Source organism: Oryctolagus cuniculus, chromosome 3 (genome assembly GCF_964237555.1).
Source record: "Oryctolagus cuniculus chromosome 3, mOryCun1.1, whole genome shotgun sequence".
NCBI lineage: Eukaryota > Metazoa > Chordata > Mammalia > Lagomorpha > Leporidae > Oryctolagus > Oryctolagus cuniculus.
In genome coordinates this window covers 125,354,688-125,373,356 of record NC_091434.1, presented here as the reverse complement: position 1 = coordinate 125,373,356, position 18,669 = coordinate 125,354,688, and the positions used below count along the sequence as shown (strand labels likewise).

Sequence of the window (18,669 nt, the reverse complement as noted above, 5' to 3'; positions counted from 1 at the left end):
AGCTATCTGATATGAAATATTCTATTAGGATAGAATATTGACAAGCGGTGTTGGAATTCCTGTCTGCACCTTTTGTGCTAATTAAAAAGCAAACATGCAATTCAGGATTTGGTCAATAATATGCATATCTCTGATACATAGTTATAAATGAACCAGCTATGCTGTGTGAGGATTATGTTTTTAATGAAGTTTATTTTTCCCATCAGCAAAAGTAGCTATGCTCATGTAAAACACAAAAAGAAGAAAGACATTTTGTGTTAAATGCCTTCTTGAGTTTTATTTTTATTCATGCTTAATCCATACTTGTGTTTAGTTCATATTTAGACTTTTCTATCTGCTTTGTGTATTTTCAATGAGTAAGGTACACATTACTAATATTTATTGGAAGTTACTGTTTATTTTATCAAACAATGCAGTCAAAGGCTGGCGTTGTAGCTCAGCATGTTAAGCTGACACTTGTGACTCAAGAATCCCATATTTGAATACTGATTCAAGTCCTGGTAATTCTCCTAGGAAGACACCAGAAGACAGCCCAAGTACTTGGGCCCCACCACCCATGTAGAGTACCTGGATGGAGTTGTTGGATCTTGGCTTCAGCCTGGCCTAGGTCTGGCTGGATCTTGCTGTTGTGGACATCTGGGCAGTAATGGAAGATCTCTCTCTCTCTCTCTCTTTCTCTCCACCTCTTGTGTGTGAGTGTGTGTGTGTGTGTGTGTGTGTTTCCCTTTCTTTCTGCCACTGTGATTTTCAAATAAATGAATGTTTAAATTTAAAAAGGCAGCTACTGCTTAGCATATTTCTGAAGTTGCGTAAGTAATACTGTGCCATTTATTTTTATTGTTTTGTGAGATAGATGGTGAGGCAGAATGCAAGAGAGAGAAAGAGAGAGAACTAATCTCTGGGTTCATCTTGAAACACCCTCCACAGAGGTGGGGTGGTCAAAGCCAGGAGATGCAAACTTACACCAGATCTCCCATTTGAGTGCCAGGGATCCAACTACTTCAGTCATTACCTACTGATCCCAGGGTGTGCTTTAGCAGGAAACTGGAGTCAGGAGGCAGAACTGGGTATTGAACCCAGGTACTCCAATGTAGTATACAGTCATTCTTACCAGTGGCTTAACCACTAGATGAAATGTTCACCCCATAAATACCATTCTAATGGCTATGTAATATTCCATCTGGCAAGTGTAATGAAATGAACTCAGGGTTGTTGTCTTTTTCTCTTTGTAAATTATTGGATATTGTTTCCAATTTTTAAAACGTTAGCGATTAAAAAATAATATTTACAACATTTAAAATTGTCATTTCAGAATATGCTTCCAGAAAGTAGGTTTTTAGTTACAAAGTTGTGAACATTTTTTCTGAATTCCTCAATATTAATTGACATGTGTTTTGAAAAGATTGGTGGTATTCAATTTTCTATTTTCTTCAGGCAATGAAAATATTGGCTAAGTAAATGAACAGTGTAAACAAGGAGCAATGTTAATCCTCTTTTGAGAAAGGTCCAACAAATTGCTTTAAGTATTCATAAAAATTTCATGAGCTATTTTGCATGAAATGGTAAGTGTGTTAATTAAGGTTTATGGTTTCATTAAATGCACCAAGCAAATAGTAGTCACTATTTATTTAAGAAAGTGTGCATTTTTTATTCCCCTAAAATCTTAAAATTATGAGTAGCAGGATTGTTGGAAGAGATGGGAGGAGTGAATGTTCTCCACTAGGGCGAGGGTGTGGGAAGAAGGGCTAACTCCAGACCTTAGGGGAGTGCTCATGGAGTGAGCCGTGCTATCTTGCTCCCACCGATCCAGCTGTCCTGGGCAGTAGGATGGTGATAGTGAAAGTGGAGGTGAACGCATGGCGGGTACTATAGCAACAAAGAACCAGGCAACCTCAGCTCAAGAGCTTCAGGTTCAAGGAATTGAGATCCCAGACAGGAGCTAGAAAGTCTTGATCTAATCCTAGATCTAACATGATAGTGTTGCTCCTTACACTTGGAAGTGACACCCCCAGTCTACTTTGAAAAATTCTCAAGGGGATTTTAAAATTGCTGGCTTCATCCACTTTGGTAGCCATTATAAGATATAAAACAAAGATACAATTGTGTCCAGAATATACCAGAATAAATTTCAAATAAGATGAAATAAAAGAAAACTTGGGAGAATTTTTCAGTGACCTCAGAAAAGGCAGCTTTGAAAAGATCAAAAAAATCCGGAAGCCTGCCATTAAAGAGAAAAAAATGATTACTTTTTTCAACACAAAAATATATGAATGATGACTTAAAAATTAAACAAACACATAAAAACAACATCAAAAATCTACTGTGAAAATCATTAAATTGATCTTAAATTGGACTAAATACAGAGTGACAAGAAAATTGATAGAAAGATGAGAGATAATCAGAGATTCCACAGTAAAGGAAATAAAAATGAGAAAGCTTTCAACTTCATTCCTATTAAAAGAAACACATTAAAATTACTCTGAAATAGTTTTTACCCATCAAACAGGCAAAATTGTTAAGCTAGATCACATTATATTGGCAAGCTTGTGGTACAAAGCACTCTCGGGAATTGCTAGTAGTTCAAATAGATTCTGCTTTCATAGACAATTTGGTGTTTTCTGTCAAAATTGCAAATGTGAGACCTTTGAATACCAATTCATTATCTAAGAGTACATGCTACAGAAATGCATGCTTAAGCTCATGGAACACGACCTCTACATACAAGGCATGATTGCAGTCTGTGTAAAGGAGAAAGGCAAATCTAAGTTTCTACCAACAGAAAACAATTTAAATAAAATTGCACATCTTTCATTCTGTGGAATACTATTCAGCTATAAAAATAAGTGGGAAATCTTTTTACCTTTTGGTAAAGAAATATTTTCAGAATAGATTGCATGCTAAGGGAAAATTGAGGATAAATGTGTATTTTACTATTAAACATTAATTAAATGAAACTAAGGAAAAATTCTAATTGCCCTCCTGTATTTATCAATTTATTTGTTATGGTTAAATTTGTTGAAGCAGGAATCTTAGAGTAGGTAAATATGAAAAGATTTTATTTCAATCATTCTTAGTATTGATCCTTTTAAGGAGATCAGTAGACACTTCAATCTCACAAAAGCAGAGCATAGAGCAAGCAAGAGGGGAAGAGGCCATGATTGTGATTTCTTCCCTTTTGTTTCTTTGCTTCAGTGACATAAAGAAACTTTCATAAAGAAATCTTTCATCTTTTGAATGTATAAATAAATCTTTGTTAAATGCCTTTCATCTTTTAAGAAAAAAAGTCAGACACACATCAAATGTAAAGTGAGAACTCCAATATTATATCTATCTGATTTACTACCTAGAACTGATCGTTTATAAGGGCCACTAAGTTTCCTTCAAGCAACGTTAGCTCCTGGACAAGTTTTATTTTATAAATATAAGCTCTGTGTGTGTGTGTGTGCATGGAGACAGGGGTGAGAGCACTCGGGCTCTGTGCTGTTTTTTCTCAGCTCAAGGCCATTCACAATGATCCTTGTCCTAAACACTGGTCACTCTAAGAGAAGAGATTCAGAGAGAAGGAAGAAAGTGAAAGAGAAGGAAAGGGTAACAAAGGGAAGGAGATAGAGAGGCAGAATGAAAAAGAAAAATATCTGTTAACATTAGCATAGTCCAACAGAGCTTGGCACTGCAAAATTTGTGGTGAAAATTAAAACAAATAAATAAACAAAATAAAGTCAGCCATTAGTTCTCCAGCTTTGTTAAATGCCCTCAACTGTTCATACAGTTAATGAAGCTACAGGTGTAACTCAATGAAGGGTATGAGAGCTAGATCAAGGTGGGAGTAGGGAGGCTGCAGGGCAGAGGCAGCTCCCAAGGTCACACAGGCTGCTCTCAACTGTGCTAGAGAGAGAAGAGAAGCCTCTTGCCTTCACTTACTAAAGAGAATGAATAAAACCATTCAATAATAAACTTAACCCAATGATTGAAAAGGAGTAGATCAGTAATGGTTGTATCCAATTGGTCATTTTACTAAAGTTGAGGCAAAATTCTGCAGCGAGAAAAAATTGTGTAATCATATTGATGGAAGGAGATAGCTAAGGACTTCCACAAAGTTGGAAGTTGGGGACAGGGCCAGGGAGCCAAGAAGGCTCCATTGACAAAAGCATATCCCAGATCCTCCCAAGTGAGTCTGCCAAGCTCTACTTAGTCTGCTTTCTCAATATCCATGCCAAAGTCAGAGAATATACCAAGCAGACATGTGTTCAAATTCTGGGTGCCCTTGGAAGCATGTATGCAAGAGGTTGTTGAGTCTCAGAATACTTATTTGTAAAACATAGTTTTCCCTTACGCGATTGAGGATAGACATGGTAACATCCCTAGTTCAGTGCCATTCATACAGCAGGCAGCTATAATGATGACCTTCTCACCTCTGCCTTCACCCGCAAACTTCCCTCACTGGCTGGCTCACTGTTTTCCTCATCCCATCTCTGCTCCCCTCCTGCCAAGCACAGCTCAAAGTCCACTTTCTCCTCTTAAACTCAAAAATAATATGTGTTGGGGCCGGCACTGTGGTGCACTGGGTTAACACTCTGGCCTGAAGCGCCGGCATCCCATATGGGCGCCGGTTCGAGAACCGGCTGCTCCACTTCAAATCCAGCTCTCTGCTATGGCCTGGGAAAGCAGTAGAGGATGGCCCAAGTCCTTGGGCCCCTGCACCCACATGGGAAACCTGGAGGTGGCTCCTGGCTCAAGGCTTTGCATCAGCCCAGCTCCGGCCATTGTTGCCAACTGGGGAGTGAACCATCAAATGTTAGTGTTACCATCAAATTAATGTTACCATCTCTCTCTCTCTTTTTTTTTTTCTCTCTCTCTACCTCTCCTCTCTCTGTGTAACACTGACTTTCAAATAAATAAATAAATCTTTAAAAAAATAATATGTGTTGTTGCTAAAAGGAAAAATCTTCTTTTTATTTTTTTAAAGATTTATTTTATTTATTTGAAAGACAGAGTTAAAGAGATAGGTAGAGACAGAGAGAGAGGTCTTCCATTCGCTGGTTCACTTCCCAGATGGCTGCAATGGCCAGAGCTGTGCCAATCCGAAGCCAGGAGCAGGAGCTTCTTCTGGGTCTCCCATGTGGATGCAGGGGCCCACAGATTTGGGACATCTTCTACTGCTTTCTTAGGTCATAGCAGAGAGCTGGATCGGAAGAGGAGCAGCTGGGGCTAGGACCGTACCCTTATGGGATGCTGGCACTTCAGGCCAGGGCTTTAACCTGCTGCGCCACAGCACCTGCCCCAAAACCTTCTTTTTAATCTTGTACTTGTGGACACTAGGATATTATTCCTTTTTCTATTTACTTGTTCAAGTCCTGGGTCGGTCATTTGGGCAAGTGGTTAGCACACCAATTAGGATGTCCATATCCCACATCAAAGTGCCTGGTTTTGATAACAGCTCCTAACTCCAGTTTCCTGCTAATGCAAACTGTGGGAGGCAGCAGCTGATGGTTCAGATAGTTGGGACCCTGCCTCTTGTGTGTTGTAAGCTTCAACCGAGATGTTGCAAGCATTTGGGGAGTGAACCATCAGATGGGCTTGTTCTATCTATTATCTATTATCTATCTATCTATCTATCTATCATTTATCAATCTTTGTTTCTTTCTGTCTCACAAATAAATATATATTTTAATTTAACAGCTCAAGTACTGAAAACATACCATTGAGTGTCAGAAAGGGACTGTGGGTATCAGTTGAACTAGAATGTGGTTCTGGGTCTGTTAGTCCTTCACAACTCCACCACAGCTGGGGGCCTGCAGCAATGGACAGTCTTTACCTTTGGAATAGAGAATGGTGGCATAGAGTATGTAATGTTTTCCAAGCTGAGTACCAGCTATACGAAATTTGTGAAACCACAAGTGTAATTTTATGTAGGTTATTTAGTGCATTTGCATTTTGAAGGGAACTCAACACAGAAAGGTCAGATCATGTGAAAATTTCCTCCTATAGTATGACATTTGCATTCAAAAAGCTTCAATTGTCCAAGCATTTTGCTTTTGATTTTTCCAGTTAAAGAGGCTCATCTGGTGGCACTCAAATCTGCACTGGATACAGATGTCCTCTGCCTTTCTCTGCCTTCACAGATGACAGCAAGTCCCGGCTCAGCAGCAGCGCGCCCTCAGCCACCCTGGGCAGCCTCCTGGATGACCAGCACTGGCACTCAGTCCTGATTGAGCGGGTGGGAAAGCAGGTGAATTTCACGGTGGATAAACACACACAGCATTTCCGGACCAAGGGAGCAACAGATGCCTTAGACATTGACTACGAGGTGAGTTGACCCTCCCTGCTCATGTGCAGACTGCTTGCTCAAAAGTAAGTGTAAAAAAATTAAAGATCAGTAAACAGAGCAATTGAGAGAAGAGGTGGGGGACTGGGGAACCTTGCTCTGAGTCTCACCTCACTTCCATCAGTACCTCCTGGTCTACGGTCTACGGGAGGTGGAATCTGTTATGTAAGCACTAGTCATTAACTCTCACCCTCACGCAGATGTTTGATTGACAGAGCTGTTTCTTCCCTGCTCTCTTGCAGAAGTGGCTTAGGGAAGGCATCACCTCTGTAGTCCACAGCTCTGGAAACCAACAGCCAAGAGTTACCCATCATTGTGTGCAAATAGAAGTACACAGTATGCCCCTACTGTGTACCAGCCTCTGTGTTGGGCAATATTCAGTGCTAACTAAAGCAGACTCCCTGACTTAGGGAAGCTTAAAGTTCAGTAGCTGAGATAAACCCTTGAAGAACAAACAAGGGGATGCCACAGTGAGGGAAGCCTTAGGCACTGGTGGGGTTTATGGGACAGAACACCTGACTTAGCCCAGAAAGATGGCAGAAAGTTTCCAGCCAGAAATGCTGCTGTCTTTAAGAAGAATGGGGTTGGCTTGGTGAAAAAGGTAGGAAGGCATGTCAGGACGTGGGCTGTGATGTCCAATAGTCTGGATTTTATGGTGTTCAAAACAGCAAGCTCAGTGGTGTGCTAGAGTCAGTTTGTACTGTTCTTGAGGACCAAACATTAGATTCTCAGAAATTATGTGAGCTAGTAGGTAAAGACAACCATCATTAAAAATTAAGCTGTACAAATTTGCAATTAAATAATCTTAAAAGTTAATAAATCCATTGATTCCTAATTGTTTTACTATTTTACATCTCTCTCTCTCACTCTTTTTATCTGTCATCTGTACGTACTCTTGAAATTTTTATAACTATTCTCTCTGATAGTAAAAATACTTTACATTGGACTGCTAAAGTGCATCTCTTTCCAATTCCAATGTTAAGGATATCCTTCTAATAGGTTGAAATCCACCATAGTAGAAGTATTTATACTACTGATATTTACAAACACTATAAATTGGGTTTGATTTATTTCTTTGTGAGCTATTGGTGTCAAAAAACTGCAAGTCTCTGCCGGTGCCGTGGCTCACTAGGCTAATCCTCCACCTTGCGGCTCCAGCACACTGGGTTCTAGTCCCGGTTGGGGCGCCGGATTCTGTCCCGGTTGCCCCTCTTCCAGGCCAGCTCTCTGCTGTGGCCAGGGAGTGCAGTGGAGGATGGCCCAAGTGCTTGGGCCCTGCACCCCATGGGAGACCAGGATAAGTACCTGGCTCCTGGCTTCGGATCAGTGTGGTGCGCCAGCCGCAGCGCGCCAGCCGTGGCGGCCACTGGAGGGTGAACCAACGGCAAAGGAAGACCTTTCTCTCTGTCTCTCTCTCTCACTGTCCACTCTGCCTGTCAAAAAAACAAATACAAGTGTCCTATTTTCCCACAGTATGTGGTAAAAACTAATTTTTATTTTTGCAATGGTTTGTAAAATTAATCAAAAAAATAGAAAGCAGACTATAAGACAGAATGTACTTGACTATAGATAAAATAAGTCTGCAAAATAAAAAGCAATCTATAAAAATCAAGTGGTTATATGAAACAATGAAATGGATTCTAAGTTTTATTATTATTTGCAAACTGTGCACTATTCATTGTTTATATGAGCAAAGCAGGCTTCTGTTTGTTTAAACAGATGTGCGTCCGTGTGTGTGTGTGTGTGTGTGCGTGCATATATGCTCATTTCCCAATCTGGACAGCCTGTTTTTAAACATTCACCAACATGCCACATAACACAGTGAGCGATAAAACAAAACACAGACAAGGACGAGGTGATGGAGAGCCATGTGAGCCCTGTTAAAGAACTTGAATTATGCAGGACGAGGAGCCACTCAAGAGTTGTTTTGCAGGATAGTGACATGGCAAGTTTCATGCGTTAGAATCGCAATTCTAAATGCCTGGTTCAGGGACCAGTCCAATTGACATTCCTTGGAAGCTTACTAAAAATGAAAATATTCTGGCCCTATCAAGATCTCTCAGTGAGAAACTCTGGCAGAGGACTCAGCAGTCTGGTCTCTATGAGAAGACCCTGGGTGACTCTGAAGCTCCCTAATGACTGAGCAGCATATTAGAGAGCAGTGAGTTGGCAGGTTGTTCACAGCCTGGACTTGTGAGTGGGTGGAGAGAAAGAAGGGTAGAGCTGATGAAAGAAGGGTAGGAGACCCTGCTAAAAGAAAATTGCAATCCTTAGTGGAGTAGATAATAGAACAATGGAGATGGATAGGTGTACTAAAAAAATTAGGAGCCAAAGTTTTTTGATCACTATTACAAGCTGTGAGAAAGATGTATTCTTTTCATCCCATCTTTAGTTTAGGATACTGTGGATAAGATATGCCATTCATTAACGTTAAGGGAGCATTTGCCATTCTGACTCAGAATTCAAGATAACAGGTATGTTTTTGAGATTCTGAAAACTAGAAGTGTGTGAATATCAATAGCTTTCCCTTATCAATCTGTTTGATCAATTGAAAAAAAAAACAAAGAGTACACAGAATACTAGGATTATTTCAAAGCAAAGAGATTTCTTTCATGAACTTCAAGACAACAGAGGAAAACATGAAATCATATTTAAAGTCTCTTCATTTACCCCGAATATTTTCTCCCTAGTGTCCTATCAGATGTTTCTAAAATTCATCCTACTCTCCGATTTAACACTTACTGGTGAGTCTATGATGGCTTATCTGTGGTCTCTATGTAAGGGATCTGTATGAGATGACAGCTAGGTGACATTAAATTGAATGTCAGTATTGCAGGAAATGAAATCCAATGATGTCACTCAATTTTTGAAACTGGAACTGATTTCTTGAGGCTACACATGCATGTATTGGTGTCTTGTGAAAAGTGCTCCCCTAGAAACAGCTTAGATAATTCTTCTAAAGATACTTCTGCTTTAGAGATATCAAGACTTTTCCAGACAGTGTGGCCAGCTTGCTCTGATGCTCATAGAAGAAGACAAGTTAGCTGTAACAGCAGCATGACAACTTGCTGTGCCTGAATACCGGAGTTATGTGTCAAGAGAAGTCTCTAATCTTGAAAACTCACCACTTTACCATGAACTACTTGTATGAACCTGGGGAATGAACCTGGGGAAACAACCTACACTCAGAAGTAAAGTTAGCATCCCTGTTGGAACGAATAGTGCTAACCTGGATGTCTAAACCTAAAGCCTATTTTATCACAATGATATCTGTTGATCAGAGTCTATGCTATTGATTTGCTTTCTGCCATGAGCCCATTTGTACATGCATGGGCCTTGGACACCAACACCTCAAATGATTACTGTGGCCACATCCTTGGTGTCCAGCGACCCAGCAGAACTTGTCCTGCTGGGCTACTCAGGACAAGTTCTGCTGCTGCTCTGCAGCTGTAGAGTAGCCAATTTTATATCAAGGCTAATTGTATTATGCAAATATTTTAAAATTTTACTACTATGATATGGTAATGCTTAACAAAAATGTGATAGCTTCCTTTCTTTTTAGTTTTTAAAAATTTATTTATATAAAGGAACAGGTTTCATGTATTTCATATCTACAGTTATAAGAACATAATGATACTTCTGCCTACCCTTCCTTGCTCCCATTCTCCTTCCTCTTCCTTTCTTGTTTTTCTCTAAATTTTTGCAATGACATACTTTCAATTTACTTTATAATCACAATGTTAATACTCCACTAGATAAAAAATTCAACAAGTAGTAAGTAGAAAAACATTGCTCCTCAGGAGTAGATGGAAAGGCTATAAACAACAACCAAGTCTCAAGATGTCAGTTTCACTCATATATCATCCCTTTCTTCATCGTAGACTGCACTAAGGATATCAGTCAAGTGACACAACGGCTTTCTAGGAGGCAGCTGTGGGAAATTTGGCAGACGCAGTTGTCAGCTTCTCTTCAGCCACCCAGAAGTCTAATACAGACAAGGGCTCCTAGAATCTTCTATCGAGAGAGAGAGAGAGAGGGCGAGAGAGAGAGAGGGAGAGAGAGAGAGAGAGAGAAAGGGAGAAAGAGAAGACATGTGGATCCTATACTTAATGGAATGTCTTCCCAGCACACATCACCGTTCGTACGTCCTCCAGAGGCTATGAGGAAGACTGTTGTAGGTCACTCTATGTTCAGCCTACAGCAGAAGACAGATGTTTTTAGGATCTTTGCCCTCCCCTGATATCCTTATAATCCAAGAAGTCCTTTCTTGTCATGAGCATTCACTGTCCCTATTCTACTCAACCATCTTAAAAGACTCCAAATTGTTAAAATTGTTTTTTTTTTTTTGACAGGCAGAGTGGACAGTGAGAGAGAGGGAGAGAGAGTGAGAGAGAGAGAGAGAAAGGTCTTCCTTTTTCCGTTGGTTCATCCCCCAGTGGCCTCTGTGGCCAGTGCGCTGCGGCTGTCACACTGCGCTGATCCAAAGCCAGGAGCCAGGTGCTTCTCCTGGTCTCCCATGTGGGTGCAGGGCCCAAGCACTTGGGCCATCCTCCTCGGCACTCCTGGGCCACAGCAGAGAGCTGGGCTGGAAGAGGAGCAACCGGGCAGAACCGGCGCCCTGACCGGGACTAGAACCCCGGGGTGCCAGTGCTGCAGGCAGAGGATTAGCCTAGTGAGCCGTGGCACCAGCCAAAATTGTGTTTTTAACAATATATGATCTATCTTCATGACTGTATACATGCTGAAAAGGCATGCTTTTCAAATTCCAAAGTGCATTTAAATAAAAATGATTTATTAAGTGAAATGTAGAATGAGAATAAGCTAAAACCCTTGGACAATTTAAAAATTTATACATATTTAAATTTTCTCAAAAATAGGTTTTGTAGAAGTTTTAAAGAATAACCTTATTCATTAAGAAAAAAAAAAGAAATCTTAATTCATGCTACAGTGATATTTTTAACTTAGGTTGTAAAACCCAACATTTTGGGGCCGGCACCATGGCTCACTTGGTTAATCCTCCGCCTGTGGCGCCGGCATCCCATATGGGCCCCGGGTGCTAGTCCTGGTTGCTCCTCTTCCAGTCCAGCTTTCTGCTATGGCCTGGGAAGGCAGTGGAGGATGGCCCAAGTGCTTGGGCCCCTGCACCCCATGGGAGACCAGGAAGAAGCACCTGGCTTCTGGCTTCAGATCAGCACAGCACTGGCCATAGTGGCCATCTGGGGAGTGAACCAACGGAAGGAAGACCTTTCTCTCTCTCTCTCTCTCTCTCTCTCTCTCTCTCACTGTCTATAACTCTACCTGTCAAATAAATAAATTAAAAAACACATTTTATGACATCTTTAAAAGCACAGAAATGAAAAAGCAAAGCTGTTTCTCACTTAGATGGTGGTACTATAATACAATGGTAAAGACAGGATAATGTCATTCAAAACTGGAAATAAGTGCTCTTCAACTCAACAATTATTTCTAGCTATTTATTCTGTAATTATGGGCAAATGCATGAGATGTGATATATGCTCAGAATAATAAAAGATGGAAAATTGCCAAAAAGTCTATCAAATGGTGATGATCAAAAGCTTGGGGAAGCTATACCTGGGAAGAGATCAGCTACTGTGCCTGGTAACTCACAGTGTGGCATAGGCCACACAGCCAACCTGAGTCTTGACAGGACAATAATCCCCCTGGGGAAGGAGAAAGTGGAGGGCCTTGGGGATGTGGTCTGAGGCCCTCCGCCTTGTGCCTCCCTACCCCTGGAATCCTGGCAAGAAACAACTGCTATCGCCACCCAAGTTTTGATGAGACATGAGATTTTTCCGACCTCTGCTCTTAGTGAGGGCTGCACCAGATAGTAATGCTTAGCTATAATCTGGAGTTGGGTGTTCAGCAATGGAAATCCTGTAGCTCATGTTGCATTCATCTGACTCATTTTGTTTAAGTGTCATCTCTTTGCTACATGGGACAAGGACCAAGGACAGCTCATCTTTCCTTTGCTATCTGTGTCAGAACCTAAAATGATTCCTTTATATTTATCAATTGATTAGTCAGCTTTCAACTTGCACAGGGATACTTGACCAACCCATAAAAAAGCAAAATGTACTCATTTAAAAGAATGACAAATGGCCAACAGGTGCATGAAAAATGCTCAACCTCATTAATCATCAAGGAAATGCAAATCAAAATCACAAGGAGAAATCACCTCCCTCTAGTAAGACCAGTTATTATCAAAAAAATCAAAAGATAGCAAGTGTTGGTGAGGATATAGAGATAAAGAAACTTTTGCACTCTGTTGGTGGGAATGTGAATTAATTTGCTAATCCATTGTGGATAACAGTATGGAGGTGCCTCAGAAAACTACATAGAACTACCATATGAGCCAGAAAATCCATCATTGCATATATATCTAGGAGAAACTACATCCATCTCTCAAAGAGACGTTTGTGTATCCATGTTTATTTCAGCAGAATTCACAATAATAGCCAAGAAATGGAGACAAACTAGGTGCCCATCTACCAATGCATGAGTAAAGAATATGTGGCAATAGAATATTACTCAACCATTAAAAATATGAAATCTGTGGTTTGCAACAATGTGGATGAAACTGAATATTATCCAGCACACTCATATTTGGAAGGTTAAAACATAGGTGATCTTATAGAAATTAAAAATATACTGGAGATTACCAGGGGTTTGAAAGGGAAATGGGGGTAGGGGACATGGAGAAAAGTTGATTGATGGTGCTAAATGTAGCTGTATAGGAGTAAGAAGTTCTGGGATTCTGTTGCATAGTAGGATGATGACAGATAACAGCAATGTACCATACGTTGCTCTATTTAAAAAAATAGAGAATAAAATTTAGGATGTTTTTACTATTAAATGCTTGAAAAGATAAGTGTCTTTACCCTGGTTAGTTGTTATGGAATGAATACATATAACTAAACATCACACATTGCACCCAATTTTTGTGACTGTTAAATTTAAAAAAAATAAAAAATAAATTCAAAAATAAAATAAAAGATGAAAGGATAAGGCAGTATTATTATTTTGATATGAAAACATCTCCAAAGCAAATTTTAAATGAAAAGAAAAATCAATATGCAATACAATGGTAAAAAAAAAAAAATCTGTGTTTCAAAAACAGGAAAGACATAAACTGGAAAGCAAAGATAAGGCATAGAAATTTCTGGGAAGATACTAATACAGCAGTAAGGCAGAGTTTTTGAGAGCTGGATAACAGAAGAAAGGATATGAGTTTTTCCTATACACTCTTTTCCAACTTTTTAAATTTGTACCACAATCAGAAATGCATTTTAAGGAGAAACTGAGGCAATAAAATGAAACTAGGATCTAAAAGAGTTTATGTTTGTTTGCAAAATTGAATGTTCTGATTTATTTTTATTCGTAGTGTTTTTCAAAAACATTTATCACTTTGTAATTTATAATTATGTGTATTCATTTATCATGCCTTCTCTACCCCAGCTTTAAAGTTTAAAAAGCTTATCATAATGGTTTAAACTTTCTTTGTTATTTTCATTTATTTCTACAGCATTTTACCTAGTACATAATGTATACTGAACAAATATTTACTAACTAAATGAATCAATTTTCTTTCTGTGAATTAAAAGATATAAATTATGCCCTATTTTTCTTTCAATAAGAACCTTCTAACTAGTTCCGCATTCTCAGAGACAACTCATTGTAGCCTTTACTTTTGCTGGACTTGCCTCATGGATATTAGTCTTACAACTCGGACATAACAAAATAATTTAATTGGTGATCAAAATAACTATGGTCAATTAGGAAACTTTCGTAGATCCTGTGATACTGTAATTGTTATTGATCATTTTTCCCTTTGGAAAAATGCAAAGTTGCAAAGTTAAAGTAGAAGGCTCACTTGGAGGAGAACAAATAGAATAAAGTAAGGAAATAGACAATGAACAGATATAGAAAGGAAGACAGAAGAGGAAAAGAGAAGAAAAAGAAAAGAGTTCCTATTATGTGAGGCATTTTGTGATTTTGTTTAATTCGTAATACTGCCCTATATGGGAATTTATCATTTCCTGCATTATGAACATAAACTCAAGACTACTCAAGTCTCAGAGAGCTTGAGGAGCTCCAGAAACACGATTTGAGCCCATGTCTGTATCCATTGTTCCAGAGAATCATCTGATGACCAAGGTTTTTCTCTCCAGGGAGAATCAGTCCCTGGAGAAACACACCCAGATCCCATGCTTATCCTGAGTCCTATTGGTATATGGGCTGTGAAACTACATTACTTGGTGAATTTTTTCCTTGGCTTTTATTTTTTTTTTTGCTTTCAAAATTTTATTTAATGAATATAAATTTCCAAAGTACAGCTTATGGATTACAATGGCTTCCCCCCATAACGTCCCTCCCACCCGCAACCCTCCCCTTTCCCACTCCCCCTCCCCCTCCATTCACATCAAGATTCATTTTTGATTCTCTTTAAATACAGAAGATCAGTTTAGCATACATTAAGTAAAGATTTCAACAGTTTGCTCCCACAAAGAAACATAAAGTGAAAAATACTGTTTGAGTACTAGTTATAGCATTAAATCACAATGTACAGCACATTAAGGACAGAGATCCTACATGAGGAGTAAGTGCACAGTGACTCCTGTTGTTGACTTAACAAATTGACACTTTTGTTTATGGCCTCAGTAATCACCCTAGGCTCTTGTCATGAGCTGCCAAGGCTATGGAAACCCCCTGAGTTCACTGACTCTGATCATATTTAGACAAGGCCATGGTCAAAGTGGAAGTTCTCTCCTCCCTTCAGAGAAAGGTACCTCCTTCTTTGATGACCCATTCTTTCCACTGGGATCTCACTCGCAGAGATCTTACATTTAGTTTTGTTTTTTTTTTTTTTTCCCCAGAGTGTCTTGGCTTTCCATGCCTGAAATAGTCTCATGGGCTTTTCAGCCGGATCCGCATGCCTTAAGGGCTGATTCTGAGGCCAGAGTGTTGTTTAGGACATCTGACATTCTATGGGTCTGTTGTGTATCTCACTTCCCATGTTGGATCATTCTCTCCCTTTTTTATTCTATCAGCTAGTATTTGCAGACACTAGTCTTGTTTATGTGATTCCTTTGGCTCTTAGTCCTATCATTATGATCAATTGTGAACAGAAATTGATCACTGGGACTAGTGGGATGGCATTGGTACATACCACCTTGATGGGACTGAATTAGAATCCCCTGGTATGTTTCTAACTCTACCGTTTGAGGTAAGTCAGCTTGAGCATGTCCCGAATTGCACATCTCTTCCCTCTCTCATTCCCACTCTTACATTTAACAGTGATCACTTTTCAGTTAAGTTTCAGCATTTAAGAAGAATTTTGTATTGATTACAGTATCCAACCAAAGGTATTAAGTAGAACAAACAAAAAAAATTTAAATTTTAACTGAAAAGTGATCCCTGTTAGGAATTTGGAAAACATTATGCTGAGTGTAATAAGCCAATCCCAAAGGGACAAATACCACTTGTTCTCCTTGATAGGTGACAACTAACAGCACCAAAAAGGAAACCTGTTAAATTGAAATGAACACTATGAGAAATGGTGACTTGATCAGCCCTCACCCTGACTGTTGATGAGCAACTTGATATGTTATCCCTCTTAGTATTTTGTTTGTTTGTTTGTTCCTTCTGGCTTTAAATTTAAGATCACTGTAATTTGTGGATTTGCTGATTTTATATTTGCTCAAGTTTTATAACAGGGAAATAGGCTATAAAGACTCCTGTTAATGCATATTAAATTAAATGTGTTGAATATGGTGAAAGGAATACTTCAATATCATTATAATGCAAAAACCATTGTTTTATTAATGTGAGCTAAAGGAGCAAATGATAATATATCTTCTCATTTTATATAAAGATACTTCATAATGTTCATGGAAAGTCACATTGAAAGATAAGTTTATTTTGGTGCAAAAAACTTTGAAACTTTTGCATATGTGAGGAGTCTTCAAAAGTTCACAGAAATGTATGTTATGAAAAAGGTGTTCATGGATTTAGAAATCTGTTTTGCACCAAAATGAACTCATCTTTTAATTCCAGTTTTCCACAAACTTTTGGAAGAACACTTATATTAGTGCTATGAGGGGGCAGTGGTAGGTGTTTTTTAAAGATATGTTTTATTTATTTGATAGGCAGAATTAGAAAGACAGAGAGAGAGAGAGAGAGAGAGGTCTTCCATTTGCCAATTCACTCCCCAAATGGATGCATCAACCAGAGCTGAACCAGCCCAAAGCCAGGATCCAGGAGCTTCTTCTGGTTCTCCAAGCACTTGGGCCATCCCCTGTGTCTTTCCTGGCAAGGAGCTGGATTGGAAGGGGAGCAGCAGGGACTTGAACTGGTGCCCATATGGTATGCCAACATAGCTGGAGGTGGCTTTACCGGCTCTGCTACCATGTTGGCCTCATGATGGTAGGTTTTAATTAGCCTGCTACTTTTAGCAAAAGTGGCTAATAAGAAATTTGGGGACAGATTGAATTTGGGCTAAATTACTGTAATCATTAATGAAATAATATAGTTATCCAGGTCCCACTGGGATACTTGCAGGGCCTGAGGCAAGAGGAGTACAAATGAAGAACCACATACCTTAATTTGAAATATTTAAAGAGTTACAAATCAAGCTAAGGAACTTCTGAGTAAAACATGTTCTACTTCCTAGATTGAAGAATATACCTTCAGAACAATATCCACATGTAAAGCTCTGACCGTACTGCTGGGGGCTGTTGCAATAGAAAACCCTGAGGTGTTGTGTGGGAAGGTCATGGTCTAGATGCTGGTGGCCCCTTTGTTTTTCACCTCCTCTGGACTCACATCTGCCTTTTCTTGCAAGATCCACTGGGCTCTCTGGAACACACATCCTCTTGCAGGAGCAACACTTTTCTGGGTATAAGACACTGAATTTATGGTTTCCATTGAGTTCATGGCTTGAATAGAGAAATAAACATACGTTACTTAAACCGCTGGACAAGGAATCTAAGTTAGAAAATATTACACAGTCATGACAAAATACTTAAAGTTGGGTACTTTATAAGGAAAACAAGTTTAATTGGGCTAGAGATTTGGAAGGTCCAAGATCATGGGCTAGCATCGTGTTCTGGTGAGAACCTCTCTTGAAAGAAGACATCTTACCATAGGACTTTATGGGGGAGAAAGAGACAGGGAGGAAGTGAGAGGGAGGTCAGATGTTGAAGAAAGAAGCAAGACAGAGACTGAGGGGAAAGCATCAGTCTTTAAAGCACCCCATTGCTGTAGCAACCACTCCTGCCTCACACGATCTGCCCTGAGGGGTGAGCTTTATTCCCTTCTGAGGGTGGTGCCCCTGACTTCATCGCTTTCCAGTCCAGCCTGCCTCCTCACACAGCCACATTGAGGAATTGAGCTTCAATGTTGAATTTTGGCGAGAAAAAAAAAAAAATCACATCCAAACCACAGCGTTCATTCAGACAAAACATAAAAGAATATGTGTTAGATCAAATGAGCTTTGTCTGTGAAAAGTTAGCTGTTTAGAGAAAGGAACCACAGTCCAAGTTGTTGATCAGATTTTGATCAAGAGAAATAATGACAATGGCAAGAAAAAACAGATGGTCTGAATACAGCCCCTGGGGCAAAATCTGAGGGTACATTAAGAGCACAGGGTGGCCCTGTAAGAGAAGCCAGGAGGGGCTGACAGAGGCTATGGGGAGCATGTCAGCAGCTTCTGTTCCTGCAATTGCGCACCACCCCTCCTGCCCTTCTCCTTAAGGCCTGGGTGAGCTCACCCAGTATGGGGGCCCAGATTGTGCCAAATTGCTCACGACTCACAGAGTTCTGGGGTTGTGGAATTTTGGATTCCTAAAAGGGAAAATCTCCAGTTGAACAGGTTTGTCACTCTAGCCTAGGCCTGATTCTCTGAGGGTGTTACTCAATGGAAAACAGAAATAGAAGAACCTGAAAGGTGGCAGTCCTTGCAATTGTTAAGGGATGGAACTCATGACCAGCATTGTGGAGCAACCAATTAAGTTTCCACCTGCAACACCAGTATCTCATATCAGAAGGTGGATTTTAGTCCCAGCTACTATGTCTCCAATTCAGCATCCTGCTAATATACCTGGAAAGGCAGCCGCTGCTGTGAGAGACCCGGATGGAGTTCATGACTCCTGGCTTCACCTTGGACCAGCCCCAGCCATTGTGGCCATTTGGGGAACAAAACAGCAGACCACAGATCTCCCTCTCTCTCTCTCTCTCTCTCTCTCTCTGTGTGTGTGTGTCCGTCTCCTTCTGCCACCCTACCTTTCAAATAAATAAGTAAATGAATGAATGAATGAATAAATAAA

The 18,669-nt window shown here is 39.9% G+C and overlaps 1 protein-coding gene across 1 annotated transcript in view; it reads left to right on the top strand.

Moving 5' to 3' along the window:
- Positions 1-18,669, top strand: part of CNTNAP5 (contactin associated protein family member 5) — a 985,000-nt gene that overhangs the window by 445,832 nt on the left and 520,499 nt on the right. The window contains exon 6 of the mRNA XM_051848810.2: positions 6,123-6,307. Within this exon, the coding sequence (XP_051704770.2) occupies positions 6,123-6,307 (185 nt within the window). The remainder of the gene's footprint in view (positions 1-6,122; positions 6,308-18,669) is intronic.